We start from the raw sequence: 24,941 nt of genomic DNA on the forward strand, positions 1-24,941 counted from the left end.
AAAAACACTAATACAAGCAAAGCCATCTAATCACAAACAGAATTGCTTTAACTTAAACGAGGGCGAGACCTACAACAAAAACACAAAGGAATAAACTGTCAGTCTCTGCCCTTGTTGGATGTACATGTTTTACTGAGAATGTCAGACTTCATTCTCACATGACTGAGAAAGATAAGGTGAATTTACAGAAAATATGCTCTCAGTTTGGCTTATATATCACCTTCCAAACCTCTGTGGGAAAATGATGAGAAAATAGTTTGCTCTCAAACATGATTCATGATACCCCAGCAGAAGGCTTTTTCACATGGTAAAATCACCTTAGAACACACCACCATTCCTAAAATTAGTATAGTACCATCAGCAAATGATTTATAATGTAACTAAAGTCTTAAAACCTTCTATTAACGGCAATGCTTTTTAACGAGGTGCTATCATGTATATTTGTCCCAAGATATATATATATATTTTTCCTTTAATTTCTAAAAAAACTACTGAACAGATTTACACCATTTAACAAAAAGGCACAGCTCTGAACCAAGGGCTACCGTTTTCCCAAATTTGGTGTAATTCCGTTCAGCAGTTCGGGCTGTAGCTGCGATTATGGGTTCCTATGGAAAATTGCATGGGGAAAACACGTTTTGGGACCCCCCTTTTTTCTCGGCCCCTGCATCACGAATCACCGCGAAACTTTCAGGATAGAAGCGGACCGGAGCTCCCCACCAGTTTTGCGAAGATTCGTCAACCGGCGACAAAGTTATTGCAAATGGAATGTTGCAGATTTCCTATGGAAAATAGGTCCTAACTATAACTACCTACTGGCTCCTGCCAGTAGGTAATATATATATATGTGAACAAGGCTACGGGTGAGCCGAAATGTTATGGCGACTAGCACGCAACTTCTACAATAAAGATCAACACTAAATTCGAGGTCCGTGTCCGTGCTGCTTGGGAGGGCGCTTGTAGCGAGCGAGCCTAGAGGCGGAAACAGAACTTGTCAATATATATAATATATATATATATATATATATATATTACCTACTGGCAGTCGCCAGTAGGTATATATAGTTAGGATTTTTTCTCTATGGGTTTTTTGAAAATTCTATGTCTAATAACTTTGGCGTTTGTGGACGGAATTGGCTGAAATTTTCAGGAAAATGGCACATTTTGTTTCTGAGCAGCCCTTGAAAATTTGGGGGGGGTTCGTCCAGTGGGGGCCGAGAAAAAAGGGGGGTCCCAAAACGTGTTTTTAACATTGAGTTTTCCATAGGGCGGTTGGCCTCACTTTTAGCCCGAACGGCTGAATGGATTTGCACGAAACTTGGCAAAATTGTAGGGACTGGTAGCCCGATGTGCCTTTTGTAGGTCTCAATATATGTGCTCCAGTGGATTTTGAGAAATTAACGTTTAAAAAAAGATATATATCTGTAACAGCGGACCGGTTAGCGCTCTGGTTCGCGGACTTTTCGCGCAACGGAGCTTTGTGAAGCGAAGCTGATTGGTTCTCCGGCGTCTGTCAACATTCCAAACAGTCCGTAGCGGCCGCCATCTTGTCTCTCGGTAGGATCGAGAGACAAGAGGAGGTCAAAACAAAGGGGGAAATAACTATAAGGGGGCATAGTAGATCCTCGCTGACCCCCTAGGTTTGATGTGGAGGTTTTAAAAGGGCCCCGCGGGGCAAAAAAAAATAATAAAAATAATAATTGAACGGCTGAATGGATTTGCACGAAACTTGGCAAAATATTAGGGACTGGTAGCTAGGTCTCAATATATGTGCTCCAGTGGATTTTGAGAAATTAACGTTCAAAAAAAGATATATATCTGTAACAGCGCTCCGCTTCGCGTAACGGAGGTTTGCGAAGCTGATTGGTCATTCTGTCACTGGGCTATAGTTGGGCTACATCTGGCTGATATTTGGGCTACATTTGTTTTTTTGTGTGTCTGGCGGCCATCTTTGGGCTACATTGGGCTACATTGGGCTTCATTGGGCTACATTCGGCTAATTAGCAAATAGCTCATCGCAAACTAGGAATGGTAAAGAATCGCTATTTATTCCTTAAAGTTCGCTATTTAGGAAATGCAAATAACTTTGATGATACATATGGCGGTTCATCTCTAACAAGATAAGAAGCATAGGGATAGATTTATGATGACTGGCGCATCACCAGGGATGTGTTAGTCATTCTGTGCCGCTGTTCCGTCACCTATGGTGTGCTGCATTTACAATGCGGCGCATCACGGGGCAAAAACAGCACAGATGCGTGATGTATCTGTGCCGTAAAGGTGGCGCATTGCTGGAGTTGTATCGCAAGTGTGATGAAGCTCCAGCAAGGGTCGGGGGTGCCCCTGTCGCAGGGTTTCTGTTCTCACACAGAACTGTGGACAGAGGATTGGAACCTCGGCGAATTAGGGTGTCCCAAAACTCACGTTAGTAATCAAAAACTATTTAGCAAGCTAGGTATAGTGTCACATTGGATATAACAAACTCTCAATGTTTAGACAATCCAGAATATGAACTTATAGTACCTCAGGATACGTGGAACTCATGAACAGTCGGTCGTTATATATTTCTTAGAAACCAGAACATGGAGTTAAGAAGAACACATGTGTATTTGAAATGTTTATTTACTAATGCCGTCTTCTCAGGCGTAGTACCTTAGATAATAAAAGTACACATATTATCAGTAGCAAAATTACCAGCATAGTTACTAGTACATAAAAAGTGAATGGTGATAGTATGTTAACATGCTGTAAATGAATAAGAGTTAGCAACACTTATAAGCAGCCGCGGGCCGTGGAGGGAGTTACGGTGAGGCAGGGAGGCGGGGAGGGGGAGAAGCAGGGTGGAGAATACAAGTACACATATTATCAGTAGCAAAATTACCAGCATAGTTACTAGTACATAAAAAGCGAATGGTGACAGTATGTTAACATGCTGTAAATGAATAAGAGTTAGCAACACTTATAAGCAGCCGCGGGCCGTGGAGGGAGTTACGGTGGGGCAGGGAGGCGGGGAGGGGGAGGGGCAAGGTAGAGAGGGCTCCACCCTGCTTCTCCCCCTCCCCGCCTCCCTGCCTCACCGTAACTCCCTCCACGGCCCGCGGCTGCTTATATCTCACCCTCCCTAATACACATATTATATTATTTGCTAAGAAGGTCTCTTTGTGTTGGTTTAGGGCGTGCCCATACTTTAGTGTCTTAGATTTGAAGGAATCACATCAGCATACACCAGCTCTCTCTTCATGTGAACCGCATCAACTGTTGTGTATGTGTGTTCGGCAAAGCAATATAAAACCCGCCTCATGCCCAGAATTGGCAGAAGTTGCACTTATGTTATGAGTATGAAGTCGTGGAGATCAGACCTCATAACAATTCTGTACCGTGTTGTTCTTGAAACTTTAGCACTCGCTGTACAGATATAGTTTAACAAGTAAAGCAGATAGTAGACCAATAACATATTATTCTCATGTAAACCACGATGAACTACTAGGTGGAAAGCTAAAGCAACAACTAAATGTCGTGTGCAGAAGTTGCAAAAAAGGAAAAATGGCGTTTAAACCGGTAATGAGCCCATGCTAACTTAACACGGTGTAAAGATATCCAGGACCTAGATGACACCTCCTCATGATCCGGAAACGAACTGAATAAGATAATAGAAGTGCCATCTCATGAGAGCAGATTGCAAGTTTATATGTGGACGGTCCGCAAGGTAAAGCATTAAAAACTAGGAAAATTCAATGCTAAAGGAAAATAAAACAGCCAAGTACTTTATCGAGTCTTAAGCCAATAGGCAAGGTAAATAATAAAAACTTGACAATTAAGTCAATGAATTGTCAATGAAATGCTAGTACTCAGCATATGAAACATGAAAAAGGTCTATGACATAACTGTGTATGCAAAATAAGCTGCAACAGCCTCCAACAGGAAGTCACCGTCTTCATCCGAAAACAGTTCAGCCATCCAATTTAAAAGCGGAAAAGAACATACGTGCTCTCCCAGCACCGGATCCTCTATCACCATCAGAGGACAGCTCGGTGGGTTTTCAAGAAAGCTGTGTTCCAAGAAAGACTGTGCTGCCGCCAGTAAATTCCAGGGACCAAGTAGTCCATGCATCAATGCCACAGCCATAATCCTTTCGCCAGGACAAATCAACTCGTGAGTAATGATAGGAGTCATCAGCTGATTAAAGTCGACGTCAGGAGAAACCGGTCCGCAGAGACACAAATCAATGGCCCAATCGAAATCACAGGTCAGGCAGTGAAATACAGGCTGGACACAGGTGAAGTAGGAGAACCGAAAAGATAATCCATATGCCGTGCTTAATATCGCCAACGGCATTGTGCCATAATATTCTAGCATGCGATTGCGGAACAGTGTCAGCAGCTGCAGGGTCGGAGGTTGCATAGGAGGGACATCCATATTTAAAAATGTAAAAAAGTACAAGAGCGTCCGCTGGTAATGCAAGTAAAAATGCAATCCACGAACCAGAGTGGAGAAAATGGAATGAAAGGGAGCAGGGATGACTCCAAAGATTTTCTCAAATGAAGTCACGAGACCACTGGTAACAACTTTAAAAAAGTGTGCCAGGGATTTTGTGGAGGATGCGTTAAAGATAGTCGGAAACATGTTGCTGAAATTGAAAGGCAAACCTGTGTACGGGTGTTCGCTATGTGAAGTACGAAAGTTTCACGGGCCGAACTCAAGGCCACCTCTCTCTGAGACAAAAGAGCTCTTATTCTTGTCATGCCGTTGAAACGTGTCCCAAGGTTGGTATTTGTGGCCAGATTGAAAACTCCCTATGTTCATGTGTGGGAGGAAATAGAACATTTCTGCAGCAAATAACCCGTTCACTTACTGTTACGATAAAAGGAATACTTTTAATTAACTCAGAACAATCTTCATTATTGAGCATCAAATAACTACCATTTTCCAACAACTTGAACGTGGGGATGATAGCAGGAACTGGCGTGCCTTGCATCACGCAAGCCATATTTGGTCGCTGTTTGTTGCATGAATCGTGTAACTGTATGTGCCTACACATTAGTGAATGATCTGGCGTCTCAGTGCATTCCTCTCCATTCAGATAAACTTCTTGATCATCTTTGAAACATCTGTATGTGTATGGAAGCGACCAGACCTCATGAACAAAAGCACTACCTAAAGGTTCATAAAGACCTATTGGTATATATTTCATACAATTTGAAAACTTATATAAAGCAAAAGGCAGCGTTATTAAACCGTCGATAAGGCATGTTGCCAAAAAACCCGCAATCCTCTGCTGATGATGTCACTGAGCATGTCATGAATGATGTAATATGTGACATCATCAGTAGTGGATTATGGGTAATAGTATCTCTAGTTTACTCCCCTATAGCTGTCTTTCTTTTAACATAAGTGTGTGTTTCCTTCCCTTATTCTTACTGTTTTTGGTTCGCTTCCAGTTCGCGTACCAGCGAGCGAACTAGGAAGCGAACTAAGAGAAATAGAGGTTGGCACAGTTCCAAATATTGTACCAATTTTTTAATAACGGGGAGGTAGTTCTGAAAAGAACTTTTTTTTTTATTTTTCTGAACATTTTTTTACTGTAAGGTTCCCGATTCGCGAAGCGGGAACGAAGAAAAAAAAATATTTAAAAAAATAATTATTCATAAACATATAAAATATATTTTTGGATTTAAAGAAGAATAAATTTTACAGCTACAGATATTAGCTGTTAAAAAACCAATGAAATTCACTGAAAAAACCATAGGTTATAGACCATATATAGTTAGGAATTAGCATTTACAAAACCTTGAAAATTCACTGAAAAAACCATAGGTTATAGACCATATATAGTTAGGAATTAGCATTTACTAAACCTTATTTTACTCACACAAAACCATTGAAATTCCATATATAGTTAGTTGCACTAACTATATATGGCGCACCCGCAATCCACTGCTGATCATGTCACATATTACATCATTCATGACATGGTCAGTGACATCACTGATGACATCACTGATGACATCTCAAATGACATCACTGATGACATCACTGATGACATCTCATTTGACATCATTCTTGTGCTAATACGATAAACCTCTTCAGACTCTAATATAACCTTAGATACACTCAGTGTATACAGACACTCACACACTGCCACTCATCCATGGAGTTACTCACACACCCAGTCAGTCATGCAAAGAAACAATCTCACCTCCATTTCTTCAACTATACAGTTAAACACACCTTACTTATTGAAACATATACTAACACATATTTACTCTCTTATACAATCCCTGATACAAGTTCACAATGATCGATACAACCACTCACTCATTCAGTGGCTCTCATGCACAGTTATTTATATATGCCAACTCTCACATGTACTGTGTTTTACATATGTACTTACTATGACATGTAGCATTGAGATATCCATTCACTCATCAATACACTCATGCACACAGTCAACTGCCCATGTAGCTGTTTCCACATGCACTCTTGAACTCATACACCTAGTGAATAAACTGCTCACACATCTATGCATAGAGTCTCACACCTTCCAGCCACCCCCACACAAACTCAATCTCCCATAGAAATACTTGGGCAACCAATTAATAACACATATAGCCTCTCGTATAGCTAATGATCAACACATGCAGCAGTTTACAGAACAACAGACATAATGATGCACAAATTAAGACAGTTTAGTCACTAACCCATGCATTCAGTGAGACACATTTAATCACTCACTCATACAGTCAGTCATGCACCTACTAAATCCTTCATCCAGACACTTATACATCCACTCAAGACATATTTTAACTTTACAGAAACATACAGTCACTGGATGTTGTCATCAGTGATGTCATCAGTGATGTCATTTGAGATGTCATCAGTGATGTCATCAGTGATGTCACTGACCATGTCATGAATGATGTAATATGTGACATGATCAGCAGTGGATTGCGGGTGCGCCATATATAGTTAGTGCAACTAACTATATATGGAATTTCAATGGTTTTGTGTGAGTAAAATAAGGTTTAGTAAATGCTAATTCCTAACTATATATGGTCTATAACCTATGGTTTTTTCAGTGAATTTTCAAGGTTTTGTAAATGCTAATTCCTAACTATATATGGTCTATAACCTATGGTTTTTTCAGTGAATATATATATATATATATATATATATATATATATATATATATATATATATATATATTATATATATATATATATATATATATATATATATATATTTCTCCACAATTCCCCTTCCGAATTAACAACGCACTCCACGAACTCTCCAACTTCCGATTTCCAATTTCTTTTATTAGTGGCAGACCGGTTTCGGCATCTCGCCTTCTTCAATGCCTTATATGTATTGCCCCTGTTAAAATACATTTCAGAACCTCCCCATTGACCACAGAACGTGCTGTGTGTGATGACGGACTAATAGCACCAGTCCGGAGTCCGCCATGTCATCGTGGTAAATTATTTTCTCTTAGTGAGTGTCTTTGTATTTCCGTTTTTCTTCTGTGCAATACAGTTCAATAACCTTGGTAGAAATGTTTACGTGACTGCCCCTGTCACGACAACGACACCCGCCCGCAAGTTGTTCGGCAAATTAGGGGCGTTTGGTGAAGATATATATATATATATTTAGCTTAACAATATACATATATTTAGATACACAACACACTCACACACATGAATATCCTTGACAGAGTGTCACTGGAATAGTAGGTGTTGGTACTGTAAAAAATGTGTGAGAAAATCTAGTTAGAAGAATATCTAATTTCCATGACTCAGAAATGCGCTCACCTCAATGATAGCTGCAATAACCACCACTGTGCCGATGGTCACACCGAAGGCTTTCAAATCACAAATTCCCTCTGGTCCTGCTGTGTCCCAGAATGCTCCCAGAGCCACGAAAAAGGACACCAAGGAGGTGTAGGTTCCGTAAACAATGGACCGTAAGAAGATCCAGAGGTTGAAGAGGGGGTATATTTGGCCAGTCCGGTAGAGCTCCGGAAACTGAAGACTGGTCTTGGCCCCCACATCCTGGCAGCAGTAAAAGCAAAAGAAACGGGTAACATTAGAATGAGTTGAAATGATAAGTGACTTGGGAAGAAAACTGGACAACAATTCCTCTCTATGTTACACAATTTATCATCCTGCAACCTTCATAGAAAAGCAAAGAATAATGAATGAACAAATATGTTTATAAAATGGATGTCAAAGCAATGACTACGGTAGGTAAAGTAGCCGACCACAGTCACAGCACAAAACAACTCATCAAATCCAAACATGTTTTCTTCAATGCTTAGTAAAATTGACCTCTGTACTGGAGATTCCTCACAAACGTTTTTAAACCCACGCTGGGCTTTACTTGAAATGACATCTGCTGATGGCCTCAATAGGACATACCCAAGAAGAGAAGCTCTTTTAAAGTTATAACAACTGAACACATCTAAAATGCACAATTCTATGGATATATTGAGCCTGGCACTTCACCTTACTGTCGCCTGTAGGCACTTTCCATCTGGGCCCAAAAACATCTGGATCCATATGTCCTATTGAATTCTAAGAAACAAAGGCATGTCTGCCCAGTAGTTCCCTACCAGCCTATTTTCTCTCCTCGTTCCCTCATATGTCCGTCTAGGCTTGGAGCTCTGGATGGACAACAATTCATAATGCCATGGGGAAGGCTAGGGGTAGTGGAAATGTTATCAAGCACCAGTTGAATGCTAATGACAGTGGAAGATATATCAAGCACCTTGTGACTGCCAATGACAGCACAGGGTTAATCACTTGACCCCCCACCCCTTTAGGTCCTCATCAGCCCCTACGTTCTAGTGTAGAGGAAATTACACAAAGTAAACATCTTTCATTGAAGCTTGGTTTGCTTTCTTTTGCAGCAGAAGCTTTCAAGATCCTTGAATGGGCTGTCAGAAGCTCCGCTGACCTCAACAAGCCCAAACTCCAGCCTGAGGGAACTCCACAGCTGAAGTTAGAATCACCACCGGTTGCGGCCTTCTCCGGAGCTGAAGCCAGGACTCAAGGTAGCTGCTGAGCCTGAAGGGACACAGACGAACAGCGGCCTGCAACCAACGTGGGCCTGGATATTGGGCCTACACTGATATGAGCGCTGTCATCGGGAGGTGAGGGTGCATACCGGCAACATCACTGAATTCTGGCAATAATTTGGGGCAATTGGAGCCCGCTACTGACAGCAGATCGAGGGTGGAGGTGAGGCCGATCTGGCGGTGGTGCACCCGCGGCACTGCTGCCTTACCCTGTGGAATCGCTGGGGTGAGGTAAAGGCGCTGAGAAGGCTGCTTTGACCCTAAAGTCACACCCCAGCCAAGAGCAGCATCCTGCACTGGGCAGTGGAGGGTGGAGGGTGGACATTCTCACAAGAAGAGGAGCGACTATCACGGGCTGAGTAGGCCCGAGTATTGGTGGACCCAGAGCCCAGAGATTACTTTGGGTTTTTAAAATTGAGCGTAAGTGGCGGCTTCCTCCCTATTGTAGACAGCATTGTACAGGGCCCTGGAACCACTGCAAAGGGGGGACACACTACACGTGGCGGCCTTGGGTGGCAGCTATAGCCGACTCAAGTTATCCATTCCCGCCTTCCAGCCCTCATCGGTGGCGTGTTGGAGGAGAGTCCTGCACCCTCTTCTTTCCCTCCCCACAAGGGTCCGCAACCATTGCAAGGCCAAAAACCACACAGGACCACACTCCCCCACTTGATCAGAGACACCATACCCCACAGTGTAAACTCGAAACTGGGGCTAAACCAGAGCGAACTACGCTGTCGAGCACAAGAGGCCCTAAAGTCACCCAACAAAACAAACTGGACCCATACACCCTCCCAAAGGCGGCGCTCCCTGACCAGCAGCAATCCAGAGATAAATCGATAGGGGGAGCAGAGGGAGACCTTCCTGAACTCACGCTTAAGGACGTCATGGAGGCAATCACCGGGGTCAGAACGTCTCTGGAACAGAGGATGGACACAATATCCTCTGAAATGATGCTCATCAGGGCAGACCTCACCAAAAATAGAGAACAAGTCAAGTAACTAGAGATTACCACAACAAGCCTGGTGGGTGACACCACGCAGCTGCAAAATGAAATCCAAGAACTGCAAACATTCCGGAAATTTGCCGAAAGCAAACTGGACGACTATGAAGGGCACAGCAGGCGCAACAACATACGCATTCTTGGGGTGCCAGAAAAAGCAGAGGGGCAGGCGACAGACCTCTTCATGGAGAACCTTATAAACAACCACCTACAACCTAAAGTCCTATCGAAACTCTTCGTAATTGAGAGGGCTCACAGGGTTCCTGGGTGATGACCCAAAACTGGCCCCTGTCCAATATTGGCCAGTGTACAGTGCGACAGAGATGTTATACTACAAACTGCCAGAGTGGCTCCTCCGCATCGCTACGATAATGCAATCACCTTTTACCTGGATTTCATGCAAGCTGTGCAGAAACAGAGGTGATCTTTCTTTGTCATCAAGAAGAGAAAAAGGACTAAAATACGAAATGCTTTTCCCGGCCCGACTCAGAGTTGTAACCAACGGAAAAACCTGGTTCTTTGACTTCCCAGAGACTTCTGCCGAATGATTGGATGAGTGGAGAGGAGCTGAGGAACACAATTCCCGTTGAGATAGTGGCCAGCCCGACTCTTACAAATATAATATGGGCCAGCTCTGGGGAGGAACGGACGCTCTCTCCTTATTGAACTCGGTCTCCATCGGAGTGTGACACAGGAATATATCAGTTATGGCAGACATGGGCTTGTTGAGCTAGCTTGCTAATTATTGTGTAATTATTACGCAGCCTGACCCTTCTCGGGGCATTAAATGGAACTGCATGCAAGGGGGGAGGGAGGGACTTGACAGTGCATCTCACCCACTTTTCTACTTTTAGTTAGTTCGTTGGGCAACAGGCACTCTGCATTGTTTGGATTCAGGGGCAGTTCCAAGCCCAGAGTGCAGGGGAGCAGGGAGGGAGGTAGTTTGGGGGTTAGACCTTTGATATGTTTCTGTTGAATCGGCACAGTCTATTTGCTCCTTATCAGAGGATTATAGGATATACGCAGGTCCTGATGAGTACACAATGGGATAAGAGTATTACATTGATGAGTTGGAACGTCAACAGCTTTGGGGACAAAGTTAAACGTTGTGTAGTATTGCAACATATTAGACGACACGCCCCAGATGTTATCCTACTCCAAGAAACATATTTGGTGTGTAACTCCTGTAAGGCTCTAAACAGGTGGGGCTACAAGTTTGTGGCCCACTCAGGTTTTACCACTGGCTCAAGGGGAGTTGGCATAATGCTGCGAAATTCCTTTCCACTAACTGTACACTCCACCTGGTCTGATGAGTGGGGTAGGTATATAGCGATCACGGGATAGTGGGAGGGGAACACATTGACACTCATGTTTGTATATGTGCCACCAGGCCTTCAAAGCTGCACCTTCAAAGACCTGGTATCCATACTGCTATCACTCCCAGATTGTCTCCTAGTAGTGGGAGGAGGTTGTATGGCATTACAATGCGGGCTTTTACACCGCGTGCCATTACAGCGCTGTTTTTACAACGCAAATCGTTACAACGACTTGCGCTGTAAGGGCTGGATAGTGGAATAGTTCCATTTTCTATTCCAACTCCAGCCCACGTTACAGTAGGGAAGGTGTTGGAATAGAAAATTAAACTATTCCCTATCCAACAGCGCCCTCCAGCGCAAGTCGTTGTAACGACTTGCGTTGTAAAGGCAACATTGTAATAGCAGCGCGGGGTAATGCCCGCGTTGTAATGGCTGTTTCCCGTGGGAGGAGATCTCAATTCAGTGGTTAGAGGCACACTAGATCGGCACCACCCCGAGAGCTCGGCCCATCCTACCGACGGCTCCCTGATTTCTAGAAACCTTAGGCCTTACGGACGTCTGGAGAGCTTATCATCCAGACAGTATCCAGCACACTTTTCACCCAGGGGCCGATCACAGCTTGTCCCGTATAGACTACCTGCTCGTCCCAGCATCCCACATCACACATGTCCATGAAATAAGTCACATGGCGCGGGCATCTCCGATCATCCCCCGATATGGGCCCAGTTAGTTATTGGTCAGCAAAGGGTGGGTAGAGTCGCCCCCATCTATCCCAGGCACCTCCGAAACCCAGAAGTCCGAAAGTCATTGCTTACAGCGATAGACCACTATTTCCGGGAAAATGAAGGGTCGGTTGAATCCCCCCACACCCTGTGGGAAGCATTTAAATCAGTGATAAGGGGGCACACACTCTCCCTGATAACTGGGGTGTGAAAATAGAAACTAAAGAAGGTAGTTGACGCAGAAAATGAAGTCCTCCGACTGGAAGAAGAGCTGGGTGAGCATGTAACCCGGGAGAAATTACATGTCCTACAACTTAAATGAGACGACTACAAAGCGATAGTGACTGATAGAACCAAAACACTGGGGAGGGAAAAACAGGGAGGAGTGTACGATCTTGGAGACAAGGCGGGGCAGTTGATTGCATGGCAGGACAAGAAGGAGCTAGCGAGGAGGTTGGTGCCAGAGCTTATAGAAGGGGTAGGCCAGTCGATCACTGACCCCCAAGACATTGTGAATGTGTTTGCTGCCCACTATAGTGTGACATACCGCACGAGTACACCATACACCGAAGTCGATTCCCAATTGCTACGTAAAGACATAGCCCTTCTATCCCTTTTGGCGGACAAATTAAGCCTGCTGGGGTGCGATTTCTCCGATGACAAAATAGCCCAAGCGATCAGAAGTCTCCAATCGGGCAAGACCCTTGGCCCTAATGGCTTGCCTATTGAGCTCTATAAAACCAGGCCAGACAAACTGGCCCCATATCTGCGGCCATGTTTGAGGAGAACAAGAGGCTGGGGGTACTCCCACTAGACCAGAGAACTGTGAAAAAACACTCTTGAATTTAACTGGTTCTATCCTCAGCCAGCATGTTTAAACATCTCATCACTTGAGACAGAAGTATGTTTGACATGAAGCTACAGCACTCTTGCCATTGTTCTTCAGAGGACTAAAAGCTGATTGGCCAGACTTTACTCAGCCAGCGTTTTTAAAACTTAAGTGTCTGGTTGTAATAAGAACTAAAATTAACAACATGAGAACCCCCGATCCAGATATAATATGAACAAATTTGTATCTAGGTCACTGACCAGAATGCTTCTCTGATGATTACACATTGCACACCTCTCTCGTAGACTCCGAAAAAAAGACCTTCCTCTCACAGCGCTTATTGTGATGCTGCTACACATTGCTTTCACCAATGAGACCCCAACACATTTTTCAAAATTGCACAATGGACCATTTACTGCTCGCCAGATAAAGCTCCGAAGAGCACAATTTCAAATAATATACATATTGGATGCCTGTGAGAAAATTGACTTTTCTCCAATTCAACCTTCATTTCAACCTCCGTTTCAAGCACAAAACCAACCTCGTGCCCAATATCAAACTCAATATCAGAACCATCCACAAGCAAACACGAACCAGTATCTGGAAACAAGGAATGCCAGATACTGGAGACAATAAAAGAAATCCCTATTTTTAATTTAAGTTCATTCACTTTCGATGAGGCTACATACACTCTCCTGTCAAAGGGGTTATCATATGTACCTCATGCGGGTTTGAATAAATTTGAATTATTTAATGACCTGATGTCATTCTTTAGGAAAATCCGTTTAAAATGTTTTTTTCGTGACAAGGAGATTAGTAATGATGAGATCAATAGATCCGGCCTATCACCAAAATCCACATTCACCCCTACGGTGGAACAAATTGCCCCTGAAATAAGGATTTTCGAACAAGTTGTCTACAGTAAATTACTTAAAGTGACAAAATATGTACCTAAGACACCGTGTAACATCACTATGAGCAAATATGCATCCCTACAGAGTCTGAAAGAATCGCCTAATATAATAGTTAAAAGCTGCGATAAAGGCGGTGGGATTGCTATTCTGGATAAACAAACCTATATTGAGAAAATTGAGGACATGCTCAGTGATGAAAGATACTACTGTAAGATTAATAAAAATCCAACACAGAGGATTAAGACCAAAATTCATAGATTGACAACAAAAGCGTTACAGAATTATGTCATATGTAAGAAGGAGTTCCAATATATGAACATTGAGAACCCAAGATTAGCAAGCCTATATGGAATTCCAAAAGTACATAAAGATGTAGAGAACCCCCTCTAAGACCAATTGTAATTACGATTGGGTCTGTGACAGAACCAATTTCTAAATATTTGGATGCAATATTGCAGCCATCCATTGATAAAATTCCGGGTTATGTTAAAGACACCTGTCAAATTATCAACTTGATAGAAGGTACTCCGTTCAATCAACATAGGCAGTGGCTTGTCACACTAGATGTTGAAAGCCTCTATTCAAACATTCCTGGTAATGGAGCTATCATAGCAGTCAAATGGTTTACAGACATGTATGAGGTAGAATGTGACAAAGACTTCATTGTGGATTGTCTGAAAATCATTCTAGAAGATAACATATTTGAATTTCGGGGGGACATATACAAACAAACGAAACGAGTCAGTATGGGCGCATCTTGCGCCCCTATTGTAGCAAATATCTATGTTGCCCACTTCGAACAGCAATTTATCTTTAACGAAGTGACCCCATTTTATGAGTCAATCCTTAATTGGTCAAGATACATTGACGATATCATTTTCATCTGGGACGACAATGAGGATACCCTTAAGAATTCCTCATCTGGCTCAATCTATGTGACGTAAATCTAAAGTTCACACCTAAAGTCAGCAATGTACAAATAGAATTTTTGGATATCATGATCAAGCATGATGAAGGGCAGCTTTTCGTAGACATATTCACGAAGTCAACTGCACGCAACACGTAGCTGCATTTTGACAGTTTTCATCCCACCAATCAAAAAAGCAGCATCCCTTTTGGGCAGTTCCTTCGTCTTCGAAGAAACTGTACTAAATTAGATGATTATGACACTAGATCCATTGAGATGAAAGCCAAATTCATCAACAGAGGCTACCCCCATCGTCTGGTTCGAAATGCATACAAACGTTCAAGATTCTATGACCGGCAACATATTCTTTTAGGATCTAATAAAACAAAGAATGATAATCTGGTTTTTGTTACTCGCCATTCAATCATGAATGAACAGATCAGACAAACAATCTGTTCCAGTGGCACCTGTTAAATGTTAATAACACTAAAGATCAATACATACAGAGGCCAATGTTTGCATACAGAAAAAATCGCAATCTGAAAGATCTGATCGTTAGATCTCGCATGCCAGATGAAAAGAAAAAAGAAAAGACACAATGTAGCCTAACAGGTCTTACACCGGTAATGGGGAACTATAAATGCGGGACATGCATTGTATGTCCGTTTGCTATTGAAACCAAGGAACTACACTTCAATGGGCAAATATTGTCAAGCAAAGGTTTTAACAATTGCAAAACAAGAAATATCATCTATTTGCTCATATGTCCCTGCAATAAGGGCTATGTGGGAGAAACGTCTAGGTCTTTGAATGCCAGATTGACTGAACATAGATCTGCAATACACACAGCAAAATTGTCGTCACCTATGGTGTCGCACTTCATAGAATGTAATCACTCCACTGAAGATGTTAAGTGGGTTATTCTTGAAAGAATTACCCCCAAAGAAGGTATTGACACAGACAAATTAAGAAAAAAATGAGAAGTGTTCTATATTTTTTTGTTGGATACAGTCAAATATGGTCTTAATTTAGAAATACCATGGGAGCAAGCGATCATCTAATCGAATATATGAGATGCAACTCTGAGCTCAGTAAAACTATATTGTGTCTAAATGTATATATATTGTCACATAATAACATCTGTGCTAGGAAGTATAAGTGATATGGACAGTCTGATGTTTTGACACTATAACAGGATGATTATACAACTCAGGCTTGAGTTATGTATGTATATTTGAATTTGTAAATTTAGATAATGGAAGGTGATATAATTCAAAATATCTCTAAATGTTTGGATGTACAGATGTATGTTTTAAATTCATTGTTTTCTTTTTTTCTGTCTCACACACATTACCGATGATCGAGTATCAAATCATTTGAACGTATTAGATCTAGTGGGACTAAATTGTGAATGCAGACTCATTGAGCAACTTGATGTGCATACCAGGGGTTCTTACTCAATCCAAGACGCTGTACTCGCCTGTCTAACCTTCGGACTCAAGTATCTTCATTTAGGGCCGACTTTAGCCGATCGTTGTATTATTGTTTATTTTTGTTTATTTTTGTATATAGGTAGCCAATCCCTGCGAACATTACATCGGTGTTTACAGGTATGCACCTTTCGTAACACTCGGTAGTTACTGACATTTTATTTGACCAATAGGAATCCTGGTCTCTTTACAAGGAACTCTACATACCTTGTTAGAGAAGACACCATTTGTTTTCCGGCTCTGGTGCGTTTTTTCACTAGCACTTAAAAACGCTTTAGCACCGCGCATCGGATTGGATGTCGGTTTCTACTCCCGTCTGAACATTTGGCGCGAAGGAAGAGAGATGTATACATCGTTATCTTAAACAGGTAATGAATTAATCGGATCGTTTTTTAACATTAGATCGTCATTTTGGCCTGATATTTAATATGCCTAAGACCAATGTTATATGGATTGTACTTATTTCTCTTGATAGGGAAACACCCCTTCATCCCAGAAAGCTGGAATTAACTGCTTTTATGAAGTAACATGAATGTCTTGTAGCACGCCATTCTATACATCGAAATAGACCAGTAAGTAGTATAAAGTACAACCCCTAACTATCTATCTATTGAATGAGACTTCTACAAGTGAAGTGATTTAGGGATATGTTTATATTTATTTACTTTTTGACCATGTTCATATTCAAGCATTGGATTTGTTTATGCTATACGGCAGATAATGAGGATGGATGGACAGATACGTAGCGAGTAGCAAAAGGATATCAATCTCACATATAAAATGTGTGATTATGTTTAGTCTATTCAGGAAGGAACAGACAGTATAGTTAATTCTATATCTCTGGTGTTCCTTCTGAACTAATGTGAGCGTGTCTGCGTTTATGTCATTAGGTTTACCTACATAGGATTTATATAATTGAGAACCTAATTTTGGCGCCTACAAGCTACAGAGCATTATATTTGCTGATGGAAAATTGGCCTTTCAGCTCCATATTCAAATAGTAAGTAGCAACCTAGTAGGCAATCACCTTTATCTGTTATGCAGTTTAATCAATTGACTGTCTAATATAAGGGTACAGATTAACATTATATATATCTGTCTGTTTTACATCTTTAGCCAGTATCTAGTATCAAGTTTCTCAGAATTGCGTCGATGAATTTTACTACCATCATCATTTAGTTCATATATTGGTAAGACACTGCATATTTCTTTCTCTTTCTTACTGAGTCTCCATTCACAATCTCCCATCAATATGAATTATCATGCGTAATTCATTAGATTGTTTAAATGTATATTTGATATTTTCAATATGTGTATATAGGAGTCAGTATGTATATAATGATATAGATTATATGTTGTATATATTAGGTATAATGTAATTAGGTTTGTATTTTTACTAATTGTGTATTATAACTATCTCCATTCACATCTTTTTCCTTTGATATTTATTGTTTATATTGTCTGTTGGAGTTAATATTGTATGTTTTTAATGTCACTATGTAAATAAGATGAAATTGTCTCATAGTGGATCAACTGGCAAAAATCAATGTAACTATATGTTATATGGTTTGGCAACCCAATATAGAGGAATAAGAAAACTGACAGTTTAAATTGCATCTTAGTAGTTTATGTTGCAACCATCTCTGGAGTGTATATATATTAATATTCTCTTGGTATATGCAACCACTGAAAATAATGAAACAATGATGTATTAATTTCATTGTATGTTTGTTTTAGTGCAATAGACGGCTACCTGATGAAGGTATGTATGCCGAAACGCGCGTAGTTGACACCTGCCACACTGCCTCCATCATCTTAACGTCTATCATTGAATCTGGATATATAATCCTATTGGTGAAAATGTACTATATATATATATAAAAATGAAAAATAGACAAACAATATGTTATATATAGAATAATAAAGTGTAAAGGTTTTGATATATATATGAGTGCATAATTATTTCTTTATCTTAATATGGTGGTTTGCTTGTTTTAAACATTTTTTCACTCCAGAGACACATAGTATTTAATGTTCTGTTGAATTTATGTCTAGCTAAGCCTTTTTCCTTACTGATTAATTTCCCTATGTTTAGCTAGCTGGTATATATAGGGGTCCCTTGCTTCCTAAATAAAGTAGCCCACAGAAATTAACAGTAAACGCATACTCTGGGTAACACTGGGCCTGATGATAGCAAAGAGAAACATTGCACAACTATGGGGAGCCACACACTCGCCCAAAATAGAGGCCTGGAAGGAAGACATGGACTTGTGCATGTTCAGGGAAACGACAGTTTACGTGGCACGGGGATGCCCCCAAAAATAGTCCACCATCTGCAATGATTGGAATGTCTATCGAGGGAATATCTGTACCCCCCCCCCCGACCCCCCCCGCCTAGTGTTCCTCTACATGATGATCCTCCCTCACCGTGAATGATGTAACAACTCATGAGCAGTGGTTCAGGAACTGGTTAAACTGTGATTGCTATCTACTTTTTAATGACCTCCTGTTTGGTGTAATCTCTGTTTTGGATTCTATATGTTTAATAAAAAAGAATTGTTAAAAAAATATATATATTAGGGCCTAATACGCACAGTACAGGCACAGAAATAAATGGGGCATGGAGGCCATTGTCGATTCCTCCCATTTTTTTGTAGAAATACAGGTAGCGGAACAACATTAAAGGGCTCTCTAAGGTGAATTTCATAGTAGTTGGTGCTTCAATTGAAATCCCTGTGTGAAAAAATAGTACCTGGGGGTATTTGGCATTTTCCAGTTGCAGGGGTGAGGTACTGACATATGACAGAGTATGTGCTGCGACCAAGCTCACAAAGGATATTCAGTGGAACTGGCAGATCTTCCAAAGCATTAGGCATTTCCTTGACTTCTGCATTTTGCTTCAGCAACATATTCTATTTGTCATTCACTAACATGGATGCCAACATTCCAGGGTTGGGCAAGTGATATAATACACTCCTTCGCTATGAAGGCTTCATGGGATGAACTTGTTGTCCCAATATAAGCCCTCAGTTAACCTCTATTTACTACTGAAGGGCTAGGTACAAAGGAAGGAGTAGAACCTGGAATACCAAATAAAGGGTGATAGAGTTCTGTTTACCTATTGTGTGTGCTGCTGCTTTCAGGTTGGTATGTTAATGTAATTTTATATCGCGCATGAATAACCCCAACAAGGGTATCTTGGTGTTGAGGGCAGCCGCAACAAGGAGAGTAAAATACTGAGTTAAAAAAGATTAGTTTTAAGTAATTTCTTAAATTTGAAGTAATCAGTACAAGTACGGATATGAAATGGCAAATTGTTCAAATATGTGTAGGCCAGGTACAAGAAAGACCTTTCGCCATACGTTGACTGTCTAATGCAGGGGATGGTAAGTAAGGCTTTCTCTATGGATCTCAAGTTCCTGAATGGATAATAGTGTTTAAACTTCTGGTGTAAATAACAGAGACCTTTCCCCAATAAAGCGTTGTGTGTTAAACAGCAGATTTTAAATATAATACTCTTTGTGACAGGTAGCCAGTGTACACTTCTTAAAAGTGGAGTAGAAGCAGATCCTGAGGGAAGGTTACAAATGAGCCGTACTGCTGTATTTTGTATGAATTGTAATTGGGACAGTAATGTCTCTTTGGCCGAAGGCAATAGTGCATTGCCATAATCCAACCTGCTAACAATGAGGGCTTGCACCAAGGTTTTCCTAGCCAAAAGCAGGAGAAATCTCTCCTCAGAAGGCACATCATACAAATGCAAGTGCATTAAGTGGACAGGACATGCTCTTTCCTCAAGCTTGGTCTAGTCTAGCACCAAGATTTTTCACTACCTGACTAGGGGTGGGGGCGCTACCTAGTACTTGAGGCCACCAATCAGGAGACCAGAGCTGTTGGGTCTTCCCAAATAAGGTTCCACTTGAAGTCAATTTTCTCACAGGCATCCAATATGTATATTATTTGAAATTGTGCTCTTCGGAGCTTTATCTGCGAGCAGTAAATGGTCCATTGTGCAATTCTGAAAAATGTGTGGGGGTCTCATTGGTGAAAGCATTGTGCAGCAGCATCACAATAAGGGCTGTGAGAGGAAGGTCTTTTTTTCGGAGTCTACGAGAGAGGTGTGCAATGTGTAATCATCAGTGAAGCATTCTGGTCAGTGACCTAGATACGAATTTGTTCATATTATATCTGGATCGGGGTTTCTCATGTTGTTAATTGTAGTTCTTATTACAACCAGACACTTAAGTTTGAAAAACGCTGGCTGAGTAAAGTCTGACCAATCAGCTTTTAGTCCTCTGAAGAACAATGGCAAGAGTGCTGTAGCTTCATGTCAAACATACATCTGTCTCAAGTGATGAGATGTTTAAACATGCTGGCTGGGGATAGAACCAGCTAAATTCAAGAGTGTTTTTTCACAGTGAAATAGTGTATTATATTCACAGTTGTAGCAATGGTGAGACTCGGAATGAAGTTACCAGTTCCAGACATGAATTTTGTTGTAAAGTGAAGTTCCGTCTCATCACGGTACGTTCTATTATCCTTAGGTTCCACCCACTCACACCCATTCTTTTGGGCTCCCTGATTGCCTTCCTTTCAAGTCTCTTGGTTTGGAATGTTGAGAGGGTCTCCTCAGCAATATTCGGTCTGTGGCAGTTGGGACTTCAAACTGTACCTGTGAGGCTATAAGACGCTGTTGTTCAATTACATTAAACCTGATTGTAATTCTATATCGCATCGACCATTTCAAATTATCATACATTCCTCACAAGGGCTCTACCTAAAAACCATAAACCATGTCACCATCGTCGTAGGTGGAATCCCTCCACATAAACTGAAAAAAATACAGAACTGGAAATCGACATAAATTTTCCCCACACTGTTTTGTGAATTTACCTAAGTATTGGAGCTGACTGTGTCTCATTTACAGATGTCCATATAAGCGTCTGTCGTTTCTGCATTTTACCTAAATACAGCCTGTTGTGCAATGCGCATTCGTTCAGTGTTCGCAATACAATGCGCTCCCTGGACACAAGCGGAACCAGGCCCTCCATGAGTAAGTATACAGCAGCCATAAAATGCTTTAGAGAATCCAAACATAAATTGTAGACCATGGGGGCTCCTGAGAGCTTCGATTTGAGTGTTTGGGGTGAAAAGTAGTATTCACATTTGTGAGTAGCATCAACAGTACCTGGTCTAGCATCCCCATGCAGAGGGCCGGGAAGGATGTGTAGAGAAGTGGATGTAAAAGCAGGAACCAGATATCAAAAACAGTCTGAAGTGAAAAAGGAAGAGCAGTGTTAAGAGAATAGTGATTTATCCACAATATCTACAGACATAAATGAACAGACTCTCTAGCAAGGAACACAATGTACCAATACAAACCTGCAATTAACAAAGTAAAGGTCGGGTTTGTGGACTCTGGGCTCGAGAACATGGTCTCATTTTATCATCAGGACTACTTTAGCAGCATCAGTTATGGCGCCCTGTCTTTCCCTTCCCTGCCATGCCATTCTGTTCGGGAAACAACCTTTACAACGCAACTTTTACAACGCACTACCATTACAATGAAACTTTTACAACGCAAGATCCATTACAACGCATGTCATTACAACGCAGTCATTACAACGCATACCATTACTACGCATACCATTACAATGCATGTCATTACAACGCATACCATTACAACGCATACCATTACAATGCATGTCATTACAACGCATACCATTTCAACGCATACCATTACAACGCATACCATCAGAAACGCATAGTACCCTTACACTATCCAACACTTACTCTACTGTTGCACCCCCTGGAGTTAGAATAGTAATTTTTACCCCTACACTATCCAACACTTACCCTACTGTTGCACCCCCTGTAGTTAGAATAGTAAGTTTTACCCCTACACTATCCAACACTTACCCTACTGTTGCACCCCCTGGAGTTAGAATAGTCATTTTTACCCCTATACTATCCAATACTTACTAAACATGCGTTGTAATGGTATGTGTTGTAATGGTATGCGTTGTAAAGGTAGTATGCGTTGTAATGGAATGCGTAGTAATGGTAGTTTTTGGAAATTCGTTGTAATGGCATGTGTTGTAATGGAATGCATTGTAAAGGATGTTGCATTGTAAAAAATGTGTTGTAAAGGCATGATTGTAAAAGTATGCGTTGTAACGTCATACATCCATTCTGTTCTGCTCCATTCAGTTCCCTTTGCTTCGGTTACCTCTCCTTTCCTGCCCTTCCAAAACCCATCCCCTCCCTCCTGTAGCCTTGCCTTACCCCTGCACCTCCTTCCCTTCGCTTTCTCTCAACTCCTCACTGTATAGGCACACGTATTGCATTCTAGGTACCTACCTTACTAGTCAGAATCCAGGGTCGGACTGGGACAGTAAATAGGTCCAGGCACCAAAATAAAAGCGGCCAATATTAGTGAATCAGATATTTAAGAAAAAGGCCCACATTTGCACATCAGGTCAGTTTGAACTTGTAAAGACACACTGTACTTTTCTTTCCCTTGTCTTTCTCTCTTCCCCTCTCTATTTCTCTCTTCAACAAAATTCCCTTTAAAAGCTTTTTCCCTTAGTAAAGCTCATTTACCCCCTTTGCGGTTGTTTTTTCAGATGTTCTACTTTCACAAAATGTATCTCTTTTTGCTGCCTTTCTACTTCTGTACTGATGTTTTACATTGTGTACTTTCTTTAATAAAGCAATTTAAACTCTAAGACACACTGTATAGGTGTTTTGCAATGTATGAGTGAATTCGTGTATCTGTGCTTGTTGCAGGCAATTTTAGTGGTAATACCAGGGAAATCAGATAAAAAAGTGCCCCCATAGACCATAAAACAAGCCCAGAAACAGCCCAAAAAAAACCAGCCCACACACTGACCTCTTCTGTACCTACCAGACTTCTCTATAGGCAAGTCCGACCCCGTTTGCATCCACATATCGGACTAGCCGCAATTGAGGCTGTATCAAATAATGTAAAAAGTTGCGTTTGCCAGAGTTTAGGGCTGACTTGTGACTTAAAAATGTGAAGAGCTGAAGCAACACTATTTTATCACCGTAGACATTGGTAATGTTCTGTTGTTGTGGAGATTTCAATGGATGTGCTGCTTTTGACTGCAAATGCAGCAGCATTTGCTGACATATAGAAAGTACGCAATACAACACAGCACAATAACAGACGCAAAGCAACATAACAACCCAATTAAAACATAATTGGGCACTACCATAAAATTAGCAAAGAACGCAGCACAACCACAGTACAACGAAACATCACATTGCAATACTACAACACAAAAACACAGCGGCCCACAAATAACAGAATAAAATGCCACACAACAAATGTGCGCAAACATTATTGCTTCACATTACAGGGTAGGGCTGGGACAAAAAATAGGCACAAAATTAAAAGTGGCCCCGGCAAACAAATCAGCTAAAAAACAGTCAAACTGTGCAAATAATGGCAGTTTTGAAATTGAAAATGCAAACTGGATTAGTATTTTGCAAGGTATAAGAGACGGCATGCTTTAGTGTTTTTCGCAGGAATATTTGTGGTAATATTAGGGAAATCTACAGAAAAAACAACCCACCTGCCCATAAAAAAGGCCCAGAAGCTGGTAAACGATCGGTCCATACACTGATCTTTGAGACCAGCCCATCGATCACTGAATGATTGCACTATAGCCCAGTCCGTTTCTGATTACCACCTCCTGAAACCTGCTTTTATTGGACAATGGTAAAAGTAAATATAAAACACTACTTCAACTTACTACCAAGGGCATAAAATATCTAGTGAAAAATGTTTTTTGATGTGGCCTGTGCTGTCTCACAGTGTAAGAAATTGCATCTCGAGACTGTCTGATAACCACACAATTTCGTGACGTTGCTACTTTGAAGAGGAAGCGTCTGCGAAGCGAGTCATTGGGGATTATTTGGGCACTGTAAAATGCTTCTTTCCCACCAACCTCTGAATTGTGGTAGCTGACTGGCACTGAAAAAATATTTTCTAATTCGAGCTATGGTTGTTCATCAATGGATGGAGTCACAACATCTTAGATCGCATTGGAAATCTACTCTTGGTATACCGATTTCCTGCAGGTGTGGACTGTTAGCATGAATAAAGTGGAGGAAGAGTGTATTCATACATTAGGAATGTCTATTTCCTGACACTTCACAACACTACCTTTCCAATATGAGAGTTCTTGCATGTTTTTTACACACATTGTACACATTTATCCCTTTCTTTGTTAAATTTAAGAGCACAAATTATGTGTGAAAATTATTTGGAAAGTTTGTGAATTTCTCAAGGGTAAGATGTTTGTTGATAGTCACTGCTTCTCTAATAGCCCCACATGCAACCACCTCACTGTGAAAAACTTTGTTTCCAACTCTAACCACAATGGTAAACGGCCATACTGGTGGACCTTCAGTTTTATAAAGTGTGATTAAGAGTCAACAAAATCATTATCCAGATTCGATCAATTGGGATTTGTGACCTTAAAACTACATTTTTGCAATTGTAAATGGTAATCCTCAATCAAAAAAAGGTTTGTGTTTAAAGGCTGTGGTGTGCACGAGTGTCTAGACTAGATTTTGGTACACAGACTCCAAGGGGAGCAGTTTCTGCTCAAAAGACCTTGTGATGCACCAGTGTATAGATTACTTACTGTCACAAAATTATAATG

The 24,941-nt window shown here is 41.1% G+C and overlaps 1 protein-coding gene across 4 annotated transcripts in view; it reads right to left on the reverse strand.

The window, feature by feature from the left end:
* The window catches only part of LOC144781481 (phospholipid-transporting ATPase IC-like), a 1,874,327-nt gene that overhangs the window by 66,762 nt on the left and 1,782,624 nt on the right, over nucleotides 1–24,941 (reverse strand). For all 4 annotated transcript variants that reach the window (XM_078660356.1, XM_078660353.1, XM_078660355.1 and 1 more), the window contains 2 exons: nucleotides 21,437–21,520; nucleotides 7,806–8,045 (listed from right to left, as the gene is read on the reverse strand). In XM_078660356.1, the coding sequence (XP_078516482.1) occupies nucleotides 7,806–8,045; nucleotides 21,437–21,520 (324 nt within the window). The remainder of the gene's footprint in view (nucleotides 1–7,805; nucleotides 8,046–21,436; nucleotides 21,521–24,941) is intronic.

This window comes from Lissotriton helveticus, chromosome 9, assembly GCF_964261635.1.
Source record: "Lissotriton helveticus chromosome 9, aLisHel1.1, whole genome shotgun sequence".
NCBI lineage: Eukaryota > Metazoa > Chordata > Amphibia > Caudata > Salamandridae > Lissotriton > Lissotriton helveticus.